The 17360-nt window shown below is 33.5% G+C and overlaps 1 protein-coding gene across 7 annotated transcripts in view; it reads left to right on the plus strand.

Annotated features, from left to right (window-relative positions):
* Nucleotides 1-13815, plus strand: part of LOC104875806 (zinc finger Y-chromosomal protein) — a 59912-nt gene extending 46097 nt beyond the window's left edge. For 4 of the 7 annotated variants that reach the window (XM_010643528.2, XM_010643529.2, XM_033760588.1 and 1 more), the window contains 5 exons: nt 687-836; nt 1059-1202; nt 1455-1607; nt 2061-2201; nt 4200-5871. In XM_010643528.2, the coding sequence (XP_010641830.1) occupies nt 687-836; nt 1059-1202; nt 1455-1607; nt 2061-2201; nt 4200-5383 (1772 nt within the window). In that variant the 3' untranslated portion in view covers nt 5384-5871. Of the gene's footprint in view, nt 1-686; nt 837-1058; nt 1203-1454; nt 1608-2060; nt 2202-4199; nt 5873-13736 lie in introns of those variants that run through there. The other 3 variants (XM_010643527.3, XM_033760587.1, XM_033760589.1) reach the window with 3 other exon arrangements.
* Nucleotides 13816-17360: the final 3545 nt, after the last annotated feature.

Here is a 17360-nt window from a genome sequence, read left to right on the forward strand (position 1 = left end):
GAGAACCTCAAGTTCCAGGGCCAGCATAGGCAACTCAGTTAGACGCTGTTTCAAAATAATAAGGGCTGTGGTTGTAGCTCCTTGATGAAGTACCTGAAGCTCCATCCCCAATGGCTCAAAGAAAAGAAAATTAAAATTTCACTCTCATTACAATCTTTAGTTGCTTTATATTCATTGTGCTTAAGTCATGAGCCCATTGATTTTCTTCCACTATGTGTTCTAATAATCTGTTTTGATGTTTTTAAAAGCTTTTAATACATTAGGGTTAGTGTTTAGGGAATGTAGCTCAGTAGGGGAGAGAGCTTACTTACAATGCAAGAGGTCCTAGCACTGCCTAAAAAAATTTAAGAAATAAAACAACAACTAATATTTGCTGATTTTACTGCAAATACTCTGATCCAAGACATTCAAGAATATCTTTAACAAATAATGCTTTGACCTATGGATAAGTGAAGATGCAATATATCCTTTTATTACTTTTGTTAAATTTGTAGGATATGAGGAATTTGAATTATGTGACATATTTTTAATTTCATTTTTTTAAATGAGTTTGTAATATTTAATACTTTTCTAGGTAAAATAATGTTATGTGAATCAAGTTAATGATTATAAGAATCTTTCAAAAATATATCATTTTTATTAATTTACCAGCTATTACATTTAAGGTGTGTTTCCTGCTTTTGCAGTGGATAATGTTGGGAAAATAGAACGTGATAGATCCACTGGTGTGGCTCTGGATACAGAGTCAGAATTTGATTCTTGTAAAGTGGATGGCACTTGCCCTGAAGTTATCAAGGTGTACATTTTTAAAGCTGAATGTGGAGAGGATGACTTAGGTAAGAGGAAACTGTTAAAATTTTATGTTTCCCTCTTCAAACTCTTTAACCTAAATACTGTTAATGTTTAAAACTGGATGTTCCCTAGTTGGGAAAATTAATTATTGAGATGTTTTTCATAAACAATATAAACAGTATAAAAATACTGTTAAATATCATCTTGTTGAAATAAGATGATGTGATATTTCAAACAAATCCTTGGAGTTGTGTCTTCATTCATAGGTGGAACTGTAGACATTGTGGAGAGTGAGCCTGAGAATGGTCATGGAATTGAAGTACTTGACCAGAACAGCAGTATTCGTATACCTAGGGAAAAGATGGTTTATATGACAATGAGTGACTCTCATCAGGAAGATGAAGATTTAAGTAAGTAGGTGGTCTTTCTGTGGGATTTTATGTTTCTGTAATTCCCTTTTTTAATGCATCCATTAGTTGAAAAAATTAAAATCATTATTGTAGAGATTATACTATTCTTTTCCAGTGAAGGACATCATTGACTCTTAATATATGCTTATATTGTTGCTTTCAAAATTGGTTACGTTGAAGTATTTACTGCTTCTGTTTTTTCTGTAATCTCTGTAAATCTAATCATGAAAGATTTTATTAACTTATATTTAGAAGTTGCTGACATCACTGATGAGGTTTATATGGAAGTGATTGTAGGTGAGGAGGATGCTACTGTTGCAGCAGCAGCTGCTGCTGTGCATGAACAGCAAATGGATGAGAGTGAAATGAAAGCTTTCATGCCAATTGCATGGGCAGCAGCTCATGGTAAGTCACATAGAAACTTAATTGATTTGTTGAAAAATGGTTTGTGTGGTCATGGGATTTCATAAACATGAAATAATCAGTATGATAATCTAAAAAAAGTAAAAAAGTTATATAGTTTCTCTCTAAATATAGGAATTTGTTTCACACCCATTATATAAGAAGTACTCAGAATTGAAAGCTGTTTTTATTTTTTTTTGTTTTGTTTTTTAAATCTTATTTATATTTGTCTCATGCCTTTACAGTTTGGGGAAATAAAAAAGGAGTTCATAGGGCAAAATGATACTGGATTTGGAAGATGAGAATTTCCTGTAGTCTTGCTATAAACAAACTTATAAAACATATTACCTAAATTGTGGAATTTCTGCCACTTGTGGGTGTCATAACTTCTCATTGTCACAGTTAATAATTCTTAATTTACAAATACTGTTTAATACTTTTAATGCACATTGTTAGGTAATAATTCTGATGGAATTGAAAACCGGAATAGCCCTGCAAGTGCCCTCTTGCACAGAGATGAATCTGCTGGCCTTAGCAGGCTGGCTAAGCAAAAACCAAAGAAAACGAGGCGACCTGATTCCAGACAGTACCAAACAGGTAAGGGCACATGAGTTCCATGGCACAGAGTGTTCTTTGAAGTCTCAGAGACTAGACACACTCGAAGGCTCAGAGACTAGACACACTCGTCCATATTCACAGTGGTAGCATTTTAACTGCTAGGCTACATGTAGCTTTTGTGTATTGAATTTGAAAATAGTAATTTTTTCTTTTTTGGTACTGGGTATTGAACTCAAGACCTTGTGCTTGCAAGACAGGCTCAGTATCCTGAAAATCTGGGCCTGAAAAATAATAATTTTTATAATTCAGTGATATTCATGATTTCCCTGGATAAAAAAGAAAGATTGCAGACTGATACATTACAAAAAAGAATTAAAATCTCAGGTGATTTTCATGAGAATAAAATAAATCCTCAAATGTTTAAGTTGACTTCAGTTTAGTTTTATTAATTTAATTGAACTTCAGGCCTTCACACTGAGCTATATTCTCCAGCCTTGTTTGTTTGTTTGCTTTATTGTTTTAGACAGGTTCTCCCTAAAGTCACTGAATTGTCCAGGACAGCTTCAAGCTGGTGAACTTCCTTCCTTGACCTCTAAGAATGCTGGATTTATATTCATGTGCCATCAGAACCAGCTATTAATTTACTTTTTTTCTTTTTCTTTTTTTTGGGGGGTGGGTACCAGGGACTAAACTCGGGTGCTTGTACTTGCAAGCCACGCAGCAGAACCACTGAGTCAAATCCCCGTCCTTTCCTGTCTTCCTTCCTTCCTTTCTCTTTTTCTCTTTTCTTTCACTTACTTTCCTTTTTTCTTTCATTTTCTTTCCTTTCATTCTTTTTTCTTTCCTTTCCTTCCTTCCCTCTTTCCCTCCCTCCCTTCCTTCTTGTACCATGTATCAAATTGAGGACCTCACACTTGCAAAGGCAGGCACAGTGCCACTGAGCTAAATCCCTGACCCTGTTTTTTTTTTTTTCATTTATTGATTTTATTGGTACATTTTTGGCATACAGTACAGTTACTTTCATTATTGAGATCTTGTACCTCTACATGACAGGTCTTGGTTCTCATTTTTTTTCCCCTTGTCTTTCTCTCCCTTCACCCCCTCCTCACCTCCCCATTTAAGAACACTTTATTTCCATTTTTTCATTTGTCATATTTTTTCTTTTCTCTTATTACCTTTCCCCTACCGTTCCCATTTTCCCTACACCTTTAGCCCTTTTCTTCCTATTTTAGCCCTTTTATTCCTATTTCAATCATCTCATTAGGATCTTATGTACTATTATAGGTTTTCACACCAAAGAAACTATTCAGTATTTATACATTGTTTTATTAAACAATAAAGAAATACATTCTATGACCAAGTAAAATACTTTCTTGTTCCTCTATAAATTATATGTTTTACACTAACACAACTAGACAATTAATGGCTTTCCTATTAATTAACTTTAATGAATATATTTCAGATAATCTAGTGGCTTTCCTATTTATTAACTTTAATTAATATACTTCATATAGTCTAGTTGTCTTGTTTTCTATATTGATTTTCATGATAAAATTTTTATAGTTATGAGTTAGTATAGAGTTATGAGTTAATCTAAATATGGTTTTAGCTGGGCGTGGTGGTGTATGCCTGTAATCCCAGCACTCCGGAGGCTGAGGCAGGAGGATTGCTGTGAGTTCCAGGTCAGTCTCCACTACATAGTGAGACCCTGCCTCAACCCCCCCAAAAAAATAAGTAAATAAAAATTTAAAAAATTAAGTATGGTTTTAATAATAAATTCGAAATGTTGACCATTTATAATTGATTTTCTAGACTCCTAAGTACATGTAGAATCATCATTACTTTATTTTTTATTGTAATTGTAGACAGATTAGAGTAGTCATATTGAACCAGATTCATTTTCTTACTAGATTACAAATCTTACATCAAAAAGTGGAAATATGAATATTAAAAATATAAGTGTGATTGCCCAATAATGTTTTTTTAAAAATTAAATCTTTGAAACAGCACTCATGCTCTTTTCTTGTCTGTTTTCAGCAATAATTATTGGTCCTGATGGGCATCCTTTGACTGTATATCCTTGTATGATCTGTGGGAAAAAGTTTAAATCAAGAGGTTTTTTGAAAAGACACATGAAAAACCATCCTGAACACCTTATGAAGAAGAAATACTGTTGTACTGACTGTGATTACACTTCCAACAAAAAGATAAGCTTACATAATCATCTAGAGAGCCATAAGCTGACAAGCAGGGTAGAGAAGGCCATTGAATGTGATGAGTGTGGGAAGCATTTCTCTCATTCTGGAGCTTTGTTCACTCACAAAATGGTGCACAAGGAAAAAGGAGCCAACAAAATGCACAAATGCAAATTTTGTGACTATGAGACAGCAGAACAAGGGTTATTGAATCGTCACCTTTTTGCAGTCCACAGCAAGAACTTTCCTCATATTTGTGTAGAATGTGGTAAAGGTTTTCGTCATCCATCAGAGCTTAAAAAGCATATGCGAATTCATACTGGCGAGAAGCCACACCAATGTCAATATTGTGAATATAGATCTGCAGACTCTTCTAACTTGAAAACACATGTAAAAACTAAGCATAGTAGAGAGGTATCATTCAAATGTGACATTTGTCTTCTGACTTTCTCAGATGCCAAAGAGGTACAGCAACATACTCTTACCCACCAAGAAAGCAAAACACACCAGTGTTTGCATTGTGACCACAAGAGTTCGAACTCAAGTGATTTGAAGCGACATATAATTTCAGTTCACACAAAAGACTATCCACATAAGTGTGACATGTGTTACAAAGGCTTTCACAGGCCTTCTGAACTCAAGAAACATATGGCTTCCCATAAGGGTAAAAAAATGCACCAGTGTAGACACTGTGACTTTAAGATTGCAGATCCATTTGTACTAAGTCGCCATATTCTCTCAATTCACACAAAAGATCTTTCATTTAGGTGCAAGAGATGCAGAAAGGGATTTAGACAACAGAACGAGTTTAAAAAGCATATGAAGACACACAGTGGCCGGAAAGTGTATCACTGTGAGTACTGTGAATATAGCACCACAGATGCCTCAGGCTTTAAACGACATGTTATTTCCATTCATACAAAAGACTATCCTCACCGGTGTGACTACTGCAAGAAAGGATTCCGAAGACCTTCAGAAAAGAACCAGCACATAATGCGGCATCATAAAGAAGCTGGCCTGCACTAACAATAGTTATACAGACGTTTGTTAAAATATCACCTTGAATTGAGAAATTCAGTTTAAAGGCTTTTATTCTTGTCATATACAATACTGCCTTATTGATTAATCTGATGTACACAAACGATTCTTTTAGTTGTCTACAATTTTTTCAACAGGGTGTTCTGAATTCTGTTGTTTTTTAATAAGTGAGGAAAAGCAACAATCAAAATGCTTTTAGTAAAGTAATTATTAATTCTCTACTAAAATTTTAGTCTTAGAAGCTTTACTATTTATTCACCTGTAAAGTACACTTCTAAGAAAATAATTTAAGAGTGGTAACTCTAAAAATAGTCATTTTTTTACCCCCTTTGGACACAATTTTCACATTTAATAGACATTTGATACAAACAGGAGATTTATTTTTAGTGTCATGTCTGAATTATTATTTCCTTGTTTTGGTTAGTTTTTTCAGTTTGCCTGGCAAACTGTTGAGTGTTTAGCACTGCTGATTATAGAATGTTGGCAGGGTTTGTTTCAGTTTGTTTAGTAGTCAAAACATACTTATTAAAAATCTGACATTATAATGTTTATATATTTTTTCTACAATAGGAAACTTGGAAAAATCTTGACTGAAGATTTTTGTTTACTACTGTTTTTTTCTGATCTATTTTGAAAGAGTTTTGTAAATGAGATTGAAGACTGAAATTGCAGTCTTATTTATGAGAGTCTTTTGTCATATGGTGTGTAAAATAAAAATTTAGATTTTTTTTTTTTTTTAGTTACTTAATCCCCTCCTTTTTATTTTGACTCAGGGTCTTGAACCCTTTTAAGTATCTCAGATTGGCCTTGAACTTGGCAGTCTTCTTGCCTCAGCCTCCCAAATGCTGGGCTTTAAGTGCTCAACACCATGCCCATCTCCAATATTTTGTTTGTTTGTTTGTTTTGTTTTGTTTTTATTTTTTTGGTACCCAGGATCATGCTCAGGACCTTGTGCTTGCATAGTGCCATTGAGCTAAATCCTTGGCCCCAATTTTAAATTTGTGTTGAAAAATACTAAGTTTAATACAACTTCAAAGATCCAGGAAATGTATGAACTTGGTGATTCAGAGAAATTAAAATTTGGGTGAAAAATTAAAAATAAAATGAGGCCAACAGAAAACTGTTCCTTTCTCTTCAGTAATTAAAAAATGAAATTTAACATCTTTCTAGATAGAATATTATCATAAAATTTCAGCTTCGTACTTTAAGTTGTTTGGAAAGTTAATCCAAACATGGCTGTTCTGCTTCGCCCAGAGATTGCTGTGACAGAACTTGGTCTTTTGAAAGAGAATTAGGACTAAGAGAAAGTAACAGCTCTGTACAGAAAAAAAAAAACACTAGTCACAACTTGAGTTGGCAAGTTCTGCCTCTTTTTTCATTTCTTAACAATTAAATTTTAAAAGACAACATACATGTTGTTTTTGATTAGAAAATAAAAACATTACAGTGAAACAATGAAATTCTCTTGCCTTGGAAAATCACTTCATCTTTTATTTTTCTTTTTATTTGAGAGTTGACATTTTTAAGCAGTTATGTAACACATACACACAGTTATAATGTATTTGGTTAATTAGAATTTGATAATTAGAAATTTTGGAGACCAAAAAATAGTTTTTAGTTTTAAATTAGCTATTGACATATATGTACTGGCGCATATGGGAAATTAGAATAATATTTCCTTCAAGCTACTTTTCTGATTTCATTATGGTATTTTCTTTCACTTTTCCTATCAGTTGGCTTTATTTTTCACTGTGCCACAAATAGCATATTCAAAAGTTACAGAGTGAGACATCTAAATACTCCTTGGTGTTTGACAGCCTCCAGAATGCTAGAGAATAGTCTGATTTTGACATGCTTCAGACACCTTGGAATTTAAACATAATACCAACAAAAGCCATAGAATGGAAGGTGAACCCTCTCATACTTTCTTACTCTCTGTACTCCCAGTTTTTAGTTGTTTTTTTTTTAATACAGACCTTCAAAACTCGTTTTTGTGTGTTTGAGAGTCCTTTAAAACTCTTTTGAATTTGACTTCATTTTAAGTAAAATAAACTCAGCAAAAAATTTAAAGTTAGAAATTTAAAGACATCTTGCAAAATTAACATAGATAGCTTATGTTTTTTAAATAAACTGAAAGGTAAAGAACACAACATTTTACATGTTATTTCCCACTTAGACTGAAATCATATATGAGTTTATTTTTTAAGCACAATATTAAAACCTTTAAAAGGTAATGTTTGTTCAAGTGAGTATCAGCAAATACATTTGTATAAGGTATGAAATTGTGCTTATTACATATGTTATTATAGCCTGTTTTTAATGCTTAAATTTGATTAGCAAAGCTAAAAAAGTTGATTTTAAGGATTTTTAAAAAGTACAAATTCTTATAAGAACCTAAGTTATTTTAGTGAATTGTCTATTAAGTATTGTATGCCCCTTTCTCTGTACACATTGTAAAATGACATACAGTACATAAGAAATTCATACAAGGACATGTGACAGTATTGTAAATGTGTACTTGAGAATAACATCCAAAATAAAAGTAAAATATTTTCTTGTTAATAAATGCTTAATGTATTCAATATTAGTAGTTAACAATTGCTGATGGAAAAATGCAATTTTAGTAAGTAGATTTCTTAATTTCTTCTGTGCATTAGTAAAATGCTAAATGTTAATTGTCAGTTTTATTAGTTTTAACTTCAGAATAGTTAAAAACCAATTGGTGAACTTTTGACCAGCATACTTTTGAAAGTGTTTCTCACGAAGAATTATGGTATTAATATCTCCAATGCCAGAGAAAAATTTCCCTCTGTGAAGTGGTTTTTAAGAATATTGAAGTTTATTACAAACCTAGTGTGGTACTACACATCTGTAATAATCCTAGCACTCATGAGACTAAGAAAGATTCTGAATGCAAGGCCAACCTGAGTTACACAGTAAGGCTGTATGAAATAAAAAATTGTATAGGTATGCAAAATAGCTATTGCACATTGACACAGTGATGGCTGTTAATATCTCCCACAAAAGACCTTGCTTTTCAATTACTTGTGTCTTACTCCATTTGCTCAAAAATGATATTTGTATTTTTTTCATAATAAAATCAGAATCTAAGTTAAAGTTAACCAGATATTAAAGAGCAGAAGTGAACAGGAGATTGAGATGCTTTGATTTTCTTGTTACCGCTTTTATTAAGGTATATGTAATTCCTAATATAAAAGCAAGGGTCCAAAATATGCACAGTGGCATTTATTATATTCAAAATATTTTGCTGCCCTCACCTACATGATAGTATTAAAATGTTACCTTTGTTTTTAGTTTTGAAAGTAAAATCTTTCAGATGTTCATCCCTGTCGGGACATGTACTTGCATAATAGTTGAAATAGTAAATAATTAAAACTTGAATTGTTAAGAAAATGTGAATGTTATTAGCTAGATTGTGAGTACATAATAAAGCAACATTAAAAACTTAATTACAACATCTAATGCACCCAATCAAGCCAATGATACATACTTAGAGATTCTTCTTCAATTTCCACAAATTATAGAATTTGTTTAAAGAAAAATATTGTGCAATTTGGAGGTAGTTGGTAAACCAAGGATTGCCAACCTCAATAGGAAAATGTTGAGAAATATAAAAATTTGGTTCTACTCTAGACCTAACAAGTATAAGAAATGTTAAAAGGCACCAGAATTTTGTTGGTTGGTTATACTGAAGTAAGAAAAAGGAAATGAGTTTTGCCATTTTAACCATTTAAAAGTGACATATTTAGTAGTTTTGGGTGTACAGTGGACCTTTGACTTCAAAGGCTCTCTTCGGTATAATTTTAGGCCACACTTTCAAGCTGATCGTGTCCTTAGACAAGGGCCCAAGATTTCTGTATTAACCTCACACAGAAAAGGATATTTTAATGTTTGTGCAAGAACTCTTTAAGGTTTAAATCTGTATTTGAGACTATCTGGAAACACTAGTGGCCATCGTATGAGTTATACCTCAGTACTTTGGTCATAAGTTAAAACTAAAATTCTGGCCATTGCTCAAGGTCTTTGTACATCAGGCCACAGCATTCTTTGCTGATTTCTTACCTTACAATGTAGTTATACCCAGGCAGCAACTTTTAGTTTTCCACTTCCTTGAGGTCCTGGTCACCTTCATTTTTGTTCAGGTTCTATAAGTTTGGCCACTGTAGATACTTCAAATATGGGCAGTACTACTATCTTACAGTAACTGGCTATGTTGCTTAAGTGCCTTCTTCCTCACTGGTAAAAATTGTTTACTCTTTCACTTTTGAGTATGGTATTAGGTATGGGCTTCAGAAACCACAACCTGTAGCAGGGTCTGGTGGTGCATACTTACAGACTCAGCTAGTTAGGAGGAGGATGAAAAGTTTGAGGCTATCCTGAGTGATTTAGCAAGATTCTGTCTCAAAATGTTAGGACTGGGAAGTGTAGCTTCAGTGGTAGAATGCTTGCCTAGCATGTTCTATGCCCTGGGCTTAGCTCTGATGTTTTGTACAGAAATATCTACAATTTTTTTATTGGTTATTTTATAATAAAATGAGTTTTTAGAAAAACATGATATTATTAGCTAGATTGTGAGTATAGATTAAAGCAACTATTAAAAACTTAATTACAACACCTAATTCACCCAGTCAAGCCGATGATACATACTTAGGTATTTCAGCTAATGATTCTTCTTTAATTTCTACAGGAGAATTCACTAAACATTTTGTTGAAAGTTCTATATATTTTGTAAATCTTATGAAACTAAAATTAAATTATTGTCTCAATGGTTTTTCGACATAAAGTGTTAGTCTCATGGTAGCTATCCCTGCTTTTGGTCGCAATTTGTATGACCTGTCTTTTTCTAGCCTTTTACTGTTTTTGTTTTTGTTTTTTTTTTTGGTACCAGGATTCTAACTCTGGTCTTTGCTCTTGCAAGGCAGGCTGCGGAACCCCTAAGCTAAATCCCTGGCCCACCTTTTACTTTTTGACTTAATATGAATCTATGGCAATCAGTATGTAATTAGGGCCTATTTTTTCCCATTCATCCAATTAATGTTTTGTGTATTTATACTTGAAGTAAGACAAAGGACTTAGCATTGTATCTTTTCTGTTTTCTGTATGTTTTGTAGATTTTCGAAGTGCCTGCCTATTTCACTGATTTTTTTTGTAGTAACATTCTTTGATTTTGTGTATATTTTGCAGATATTTTCTTTGTGTTTACTAAATCACATGCAGTAGTGAAATATCTGAAATGTAGCAACATTCTACTTGATTACAAATAGTTCAATTTCAACTGTTGGAAATATCCAAAAGTTTACAGTATTGTTTTAAATTAATACAGTAACTTTGGTTGGTTAAAAAAGCTTTTTCTAGGCTGGGCAGTGTACCTTAGTGGAGAGTGCTTGTCTAGTATATAGAGAGGCCCAGGTGGGTTCAATCCCCAATAAAAAGGAAACTCTTCTTTTTTTTTAATCCCTAGTCTGCCCACTTTGTTATTTATATTTGCTATGATTTAGATCCTATACAGGAATTATTGTAAGGCACTAAAATTACAATGTTTGGTTACATTGTTTTCCATGTATTTGAGATCTTTTTATTTTCATAGGATTTTGTGTTGTTGTCTCATGTTTTGTTTCAACTGTTATTTTTTGGTCTTATGATATTAAACTTCAATTTATGTTTATCTGATAAAGTTAGATATTTGAAAAGTCAATTTTATTCTCTAACACTTTTCTTAGGCAGGTTTTGTGGTGTATGTGTGTCTGTCTTTGTTGTTGATGTCTTTATAGGATGAGAGCAAAGCTTTCTGGTTGTCATGTTAAAATTATCCCTTACCCTGGCAAGAAAACAGACATCCATAGCCTATTGGATGACATTGTTTCCTTGCAGTGAGTTCATCAGTCTCTTTTAATCTTTAAACTGATTTTTATGTCCTTTTAACTATGTGAACTATTGGTTAAGAGCACCTGAAAGTACTACAGGAGAATTTGCTAGACAGTTTGTTGTAAGACTACCCACCGTGACCCATTACTTGAAATAATCAGAATATGTAAAATAGATCCCAAGTAGATTTTACAGTACTTTTTACACAGTGGACCAACATTCAATAAATATATTTTAAAGTATGTGTTAGTTCTATACATTTCATAAATCTTGCTTCATCCTCCAGAGTTTAAATTCTTAATGCTAGGTGGAATTCAGAAGCACAGTCAATAAATTCAATTGAGAATTCTCAGTATTTTGAAAATTTATCCAGGACTAGTTAGTTACATACGTTCATACTAGAAATACTGTTTTTTCAATATTCAGCAGCTATTGAGTAAGGAAAACATTAAGTTGGTCTTACATGTTTTGTTTTATTTTATAGTTGATCTAGAGAGTTTTTAATGTTATATCTACTATTTCTAAATTTTCAGATAACTGTTGGACTATTACGTATAGATTGTATATGTATATTTGTATATTTATATGAACCTAAAATGACACACACATGTATTTTTTAAAAGTCTTAAACTAAAATTTTACATACCAGAAAATGGAATAGTGCACCTTATTGAATACTTTGGCATTTCTGTCACTTAAAGTCACTTGCATATGCAAGTTTATACCTGACACATAAAGCCTTTCCTGAGATAAAAATATGTAATAAATTATTGAAGTTTGAGGTCAGAAACAAAATACATTTTCCCCGTGTATTTCAAGTAGTATTCTGTTACTAATGAAGTTAGCCTCATTAGGAATTGTAGAAGATGCTTATTTATGTAAATTCTTACATATTTTTTAACATCAGCTAAAATTAAATAGTTAATCCATTTTTGCATTAGAAGTTGTGTCTTTTCTTCATGGTTATGTTTGTCTTTAGATACATACTGCTTTTCCTTTTGCATATGATTTGGAAAGATATTAAATAAGTCATCTGACAGTGGAGGAAACATCACACACAATTATTATTATTATTATTGTTGTTGTTGTTTTATTAAATTCTACTTATATTGAAAGTGGATACAAGAAACTCAAATGTGGTATATATTTTTAAATACAGGAAACCTTTTGTGAGAAAATGAGGCCAGAATAATTCTACTTGTTACTACCTACCTCTACTCTAAATTTAGATTCAGTCACTGAAAGACATTGGTCTGAACTTGCACATCTTGAAATAGATTGGTCTTTTACCAGAACTGTAGCACTTTCTCATCCCTCTCAGGGGAAAAGTTAAAGAACAGTTTTAATAAACTTTGAATAAAAGGATTTGGGCACTTTTGAGTTGTCCTGTGGACTTAGGAAACTAGTAAATTGTGAGACTTTTAGTCTTATGTGTTTGTGAGGGACTGCCTGTATACTTTTAGACATCATCTTTCTTTAGGCAATGTGATAGTTTTCAAAGTTCATTTCCTGTAGGAGAGTGGTGTTCTTAAGATATCTGTTTCTGTAGTGGCACAATTACTTATATTAATAGTAGCTCCTTTAAGTTTCCATAATATTGCATGATTTAATAAAAATACAAATAAGTTGGGGCATAGTGGTGTCCATAATCCTAGCACTTGTGAGGCTAGAGCAGATGGATTTAACATTCAGGGCAGTCTGGACTGCATAATTCAAGGGCATGATAAACTACATATCAAGTTAGAGACCAGGAAAAGATAATCACAAAACCAATGGTATTATTAATACCACTTTCTAATAACACCAGTTTATTAAGTGAATTACCTGGTCTAATATTGCCATATAGACATGGCTTTCTTTTCTTTTTTTTAATGAAGTAAGTTTATCAATTTTTAAATAAATTTCATGTTATTATATATTAAAAATAATTTCCACATCTATGGTCAGTTATCTAGGCTTTCCTTATGTTTCATTCTGGGTATTTTAAATACAGTGCATCATTTGTTTCAGCACTATTTGATGAAAAGATTTTTCCACTTCATTGTACTGCCTTTACTCTTGTCAGTTATTAGTTGACTAATTTTATTTGGATCTGTTTTGGGGCTTTCCCACAGATCTATTTGTTTACTCTTTTACAAAAAGTTTACTGTCTGGATTCGACAGTTCTTATTGACAGAGTTTGCTAGTAGTGTCTTCCTGTGTTCTCTTTAAATATTGCAGTATATTTAGAGTAGTTTATTATATTTTAAGACCTAAAGAGACTCTGCACTAATAGGCCAGAGACTGCTTCTTCCTATGCTAATTGCTAACTTGGTTAACAGCTGGCCCATGGGCAAATGGTGTGACAAAAGATGACCATAAAACATTTCCTGCATAAGATAAGCAGTGTATTTGCAGTCTTGTCCTCTGGTAATTCTGTGAATGCCCTGACCTATGTTTTAACTTTTTTGTTTAGAAAAACTCTGTAAAAAGGACCTCAGCGCCTGAGAGTTCCCTGTCCTCTCTCAACTACCTGGCTCTTGGAGTGCTGTCTGGCCAGACTAATAAAGGTCTGTTTACCATCTATGTTCCTTCCTGGGTTTCTTGTTCCTTCATTGAGCCCCCAGAGCCTCACTGGGTTTTAGGACCCAGCATCATGGATGCCTTTTTGGCCTCCTTTCACTCAAAGTGAGACTTTGAGTCTTACAATTGGAGACCCCAGTGAGATGCCCAAGTGGGAATTGTAAATCCCGCTGAGATTTCCCTGTAGTGGGATCCAGCAGGAGATATCTTTGAAAGCCTCCAGAGGTAAGCTTTGGACTGGTTACAACTGTTGTCAGGATTGAGGTGGCTGATGAGCCAGGAAGCCTCCCCTGACCTCAGCCCTGTCAGGACTCTGGTAGAATCAAAGCTGTTTTTTGTGGCACCTTTTTGTCTTCTCCGTGTTTTCTCTTTTGTGTGTTAACTTTGTATTTTCCTTGAAACAGGGATTGGAGGATCTGGTTCCAAGAACACCCTGCTGGATTGCTTTCTCACTAATTTTAAATTGGCTTTTTCCCCTTAGAAGGAGGATGAATACGGGGTTAAATTCTCTTGAGGAAAGCTTCACTCGCTGTGTGAATTGGAATGGCTAACCAAGGGCTCCTTTGAGCCAGGCCTCTGTTGGACTGTATGGGGAAAAGTCACTGGGTACCCCATCCACCCTGACCATTTTCCTTATATAAATACTTGGGTCCATGTTTATGAAGAGCATCTGGCTGCATTGGCTGGGAAGTAAAGGGATAACTGACATGGCCAATGTTGGGCCTCGACCCAAGGCCCACCAGACAGAATGACTCTCTGCTTCCTCGGAAGGGAAGAGGTATACCCTGGATTTCCTGGGTTCCCTTTCTAGGACTCGGAAGCCAGCTCACTCACTGGTAACAAAACAAAAAGAAGACAAATTAGTGAAATCATCTGTCTGAATGGTGAGATCCCCTGGGTTGCTCCCTAGTTTGTCTTTGGAAGGGGACCCTGGTAGGGAATGTGTTAACTTTTTGTGTGACTGTGTGTCTAAAAGAGACTTGGTTAAGAGATTGGATGGAATGAGCTACAAAAGCCATTAGTAGCCTTGTCTGTACATCAAAAGAAAGGGAGGGGCCACTTGCACTGAAGGAGCCCTCCCTATGAATAAATGAGGCTGTTTTCTGGAATGGCATGTCACCCTTGTTTTGTATTGCACCACAGGACAAGGGAATATCTTATGGTCATGGGGAATGCTAATACTAAAACAACTGTTCTTAAGTGCATAATTCAGAATTTTGATAAAGATTTTGTGGGGGACTATAAGATAAAACTGCAACCAAAGATGCTTAAGAAACTATGAATTATCTCAAAAAGCTTTATGGTCTCAGCTAAGCCAGTCTTGGCCCCCGGGGGGCGGGGGGAAATCTAGACAAAAGGAAAGTTATGTGCCTTTTTGTTTACCTGAGAGTTTGACAACTTGGAGCTTTGTGTGCTCTAGGAGCTGCTCAAGCTTCTGCTCCATGGCAATCAGCTCCTAGTGAAAAGCATTTAGTTTTGGTCTTAGAACACCTTGCCTCTCTCAGAAAATGTGACATTGTTGCAGGCAAATCCCAGTGTTCCCCCTTTGGAGGAGGTGGAGCTGCCTCCTCTCCACTTCAGTTGCTAAGATAGAAGATGTGGAGGAGATAGGGGCAAAACAAAATTGTTTAGCTTTATGGCACTGGAGGGTGCAGATGGGAAAGCAAAATGTGACTCAGAGAAAAGATGAAACAGGGCTTGCACTCAGATTTAAAAAACCTAAAATGTAAAAATAAATCACTAATAGATTAAAATCAGGTAAAAAAAAAATTCTGAAAGACAAAATATAGGAAAAAAACCCCACAAAACCAGAAAAACTGCAATTGTGTTTTACCAGACATCGACATTTTTACAAGAAAAATCAAGTTAAATTTTTTAACTATTTGATAAATGTATCTTTCTTTCAATTTGAATCAAGTTTAATTGGTGTGCTTAAAACTTTTCTTGACTGCAAATTCTTGAATTACGATTATAGGTTTAACTTGCTTTTTTATGTACTTTATTTATAAAAACTCAAGGTTAATACTATTCTTTGGTAGACAGACAAATTTGAAAATGTAACAATCTGAAAACAGAAAAAATACTTTAAGATTTTAACAGATAAAGTTTATTATAAAAGATTCATAGTAAATGAGACAAAAAAAAGACATTTAAAAAGGTATGGGTTAAAAAATATACACTTTTGATATAAAAGGATTTTGTATTCTCTTGTTAAAAAGAGATTTTATAAGAAAAAAGGTATGTAAAAATGATTCATGTATGTTTGCTTGTTGGTTTCAAGTTTGTTACAAAAGGTCACTTTTATAGTAACAAAGAGCTTTCATTCCTTTTGATTCTAATTCTATGAGATCTGTTAATTCTGCAAAAGTTTTCATGTCTTACCTAAAAGAGATTTTAAGGGCTGGAGATTTATTTAGCTCAGTGGTGCTGCAACCTGCCTTGCAAACACAAAGATTCAAGTTCAATCCCCAGTGCCAAAGATGAAGAAAAATAAGAGATTTTATAATTCAATTGGCCAAATACATTTGAGTGTATTATAGTTTCACAAAGTGTCTTACAACTTTGTGTCTATCCAATTGTTTGAAAGGTGTTTGTCCAATGATATTTTGATTGAAATGACAGCCAGGATACTAATAATTTGTTAATTTCTATAAGTTGGTTTTATAAGTTAAAATTTTGTCAACATAATTAAGTATAAACTCAGGTCTAGATAAATGCCTGCTAATAGTAAAAAGGACAAATACTGAAAAAAAATTATTCTGGTCTTTACTCACTAATGGCCTTCTGAGAAGATATTCCCCCAGTAAACATGGCTAAATATGTTGTTATAAAATGTTTACATTGGTTATCATCAAAGGGTTAGATTCTAAACATGTTATTGTGATATATTTATAATAGTAATTTTCAAAATAAGATTTCTATAAAAAATAGTTATTAAGAGGTTCTAAAAATGCATTTGATACCTAATTAAAGGTTATAAAGTTTCATACATAATATTATGATTATTGTTAATTTTCAGATGTACTAAATCAAAACTTCACAGGGTATTAAACTATTAATGCTGCTTCAAGAGGCAAGATATAAAGTTTATGCTGCTGGAGACAAAAAGACTTAAAGCAGATGAGAAAATTTTTGAGAGAAAAGGTTTTTTAAAACAGGATCTAGTTTATCTATATGTATAAATCTGTAATGGGCCCAAAAGACAGTGATTATTATAGGGTAAATAGCAAGAGTCAGCATTTATACAGCTAAAACTAACTCTTTCTGCAGCCCCTGTATCAGGGATACTAAATGTGACCTAGCCTTTTAGTTTTGACTAAAAGAAAAACCTACTGCTTTAGGGGTTCTCATTGAAAGAGTAGGTGCATAGAATTAGCCAGTTAGTCAGTGGTGTATTTTATCTTAGAGTTGAGATACAGCTGTGAAAAGATAGTTCCCTTGTTTATAAAGCCCTGGCAGCTGCAGTAATGCTAATTGAAGAAGCTGACCAGATAACATTTTAAAAAGTAAATTAGTC

Source organism: Fukomys damarensis, unplaced genomic scaffold (assembly GCF_012274545.1).
Source record: "Fukomys damarensis isolate Sample0158 unplaced genomic scaffold, DMR_v1.0_HiC HiC_scaffold_94, whole genome shotgun sequence".
NCBI lineage: Eukaryota > Metazoa > Chordata > Mammalia > Rodentia > Bathyergidae > Fukomys > Fukomys damarensis.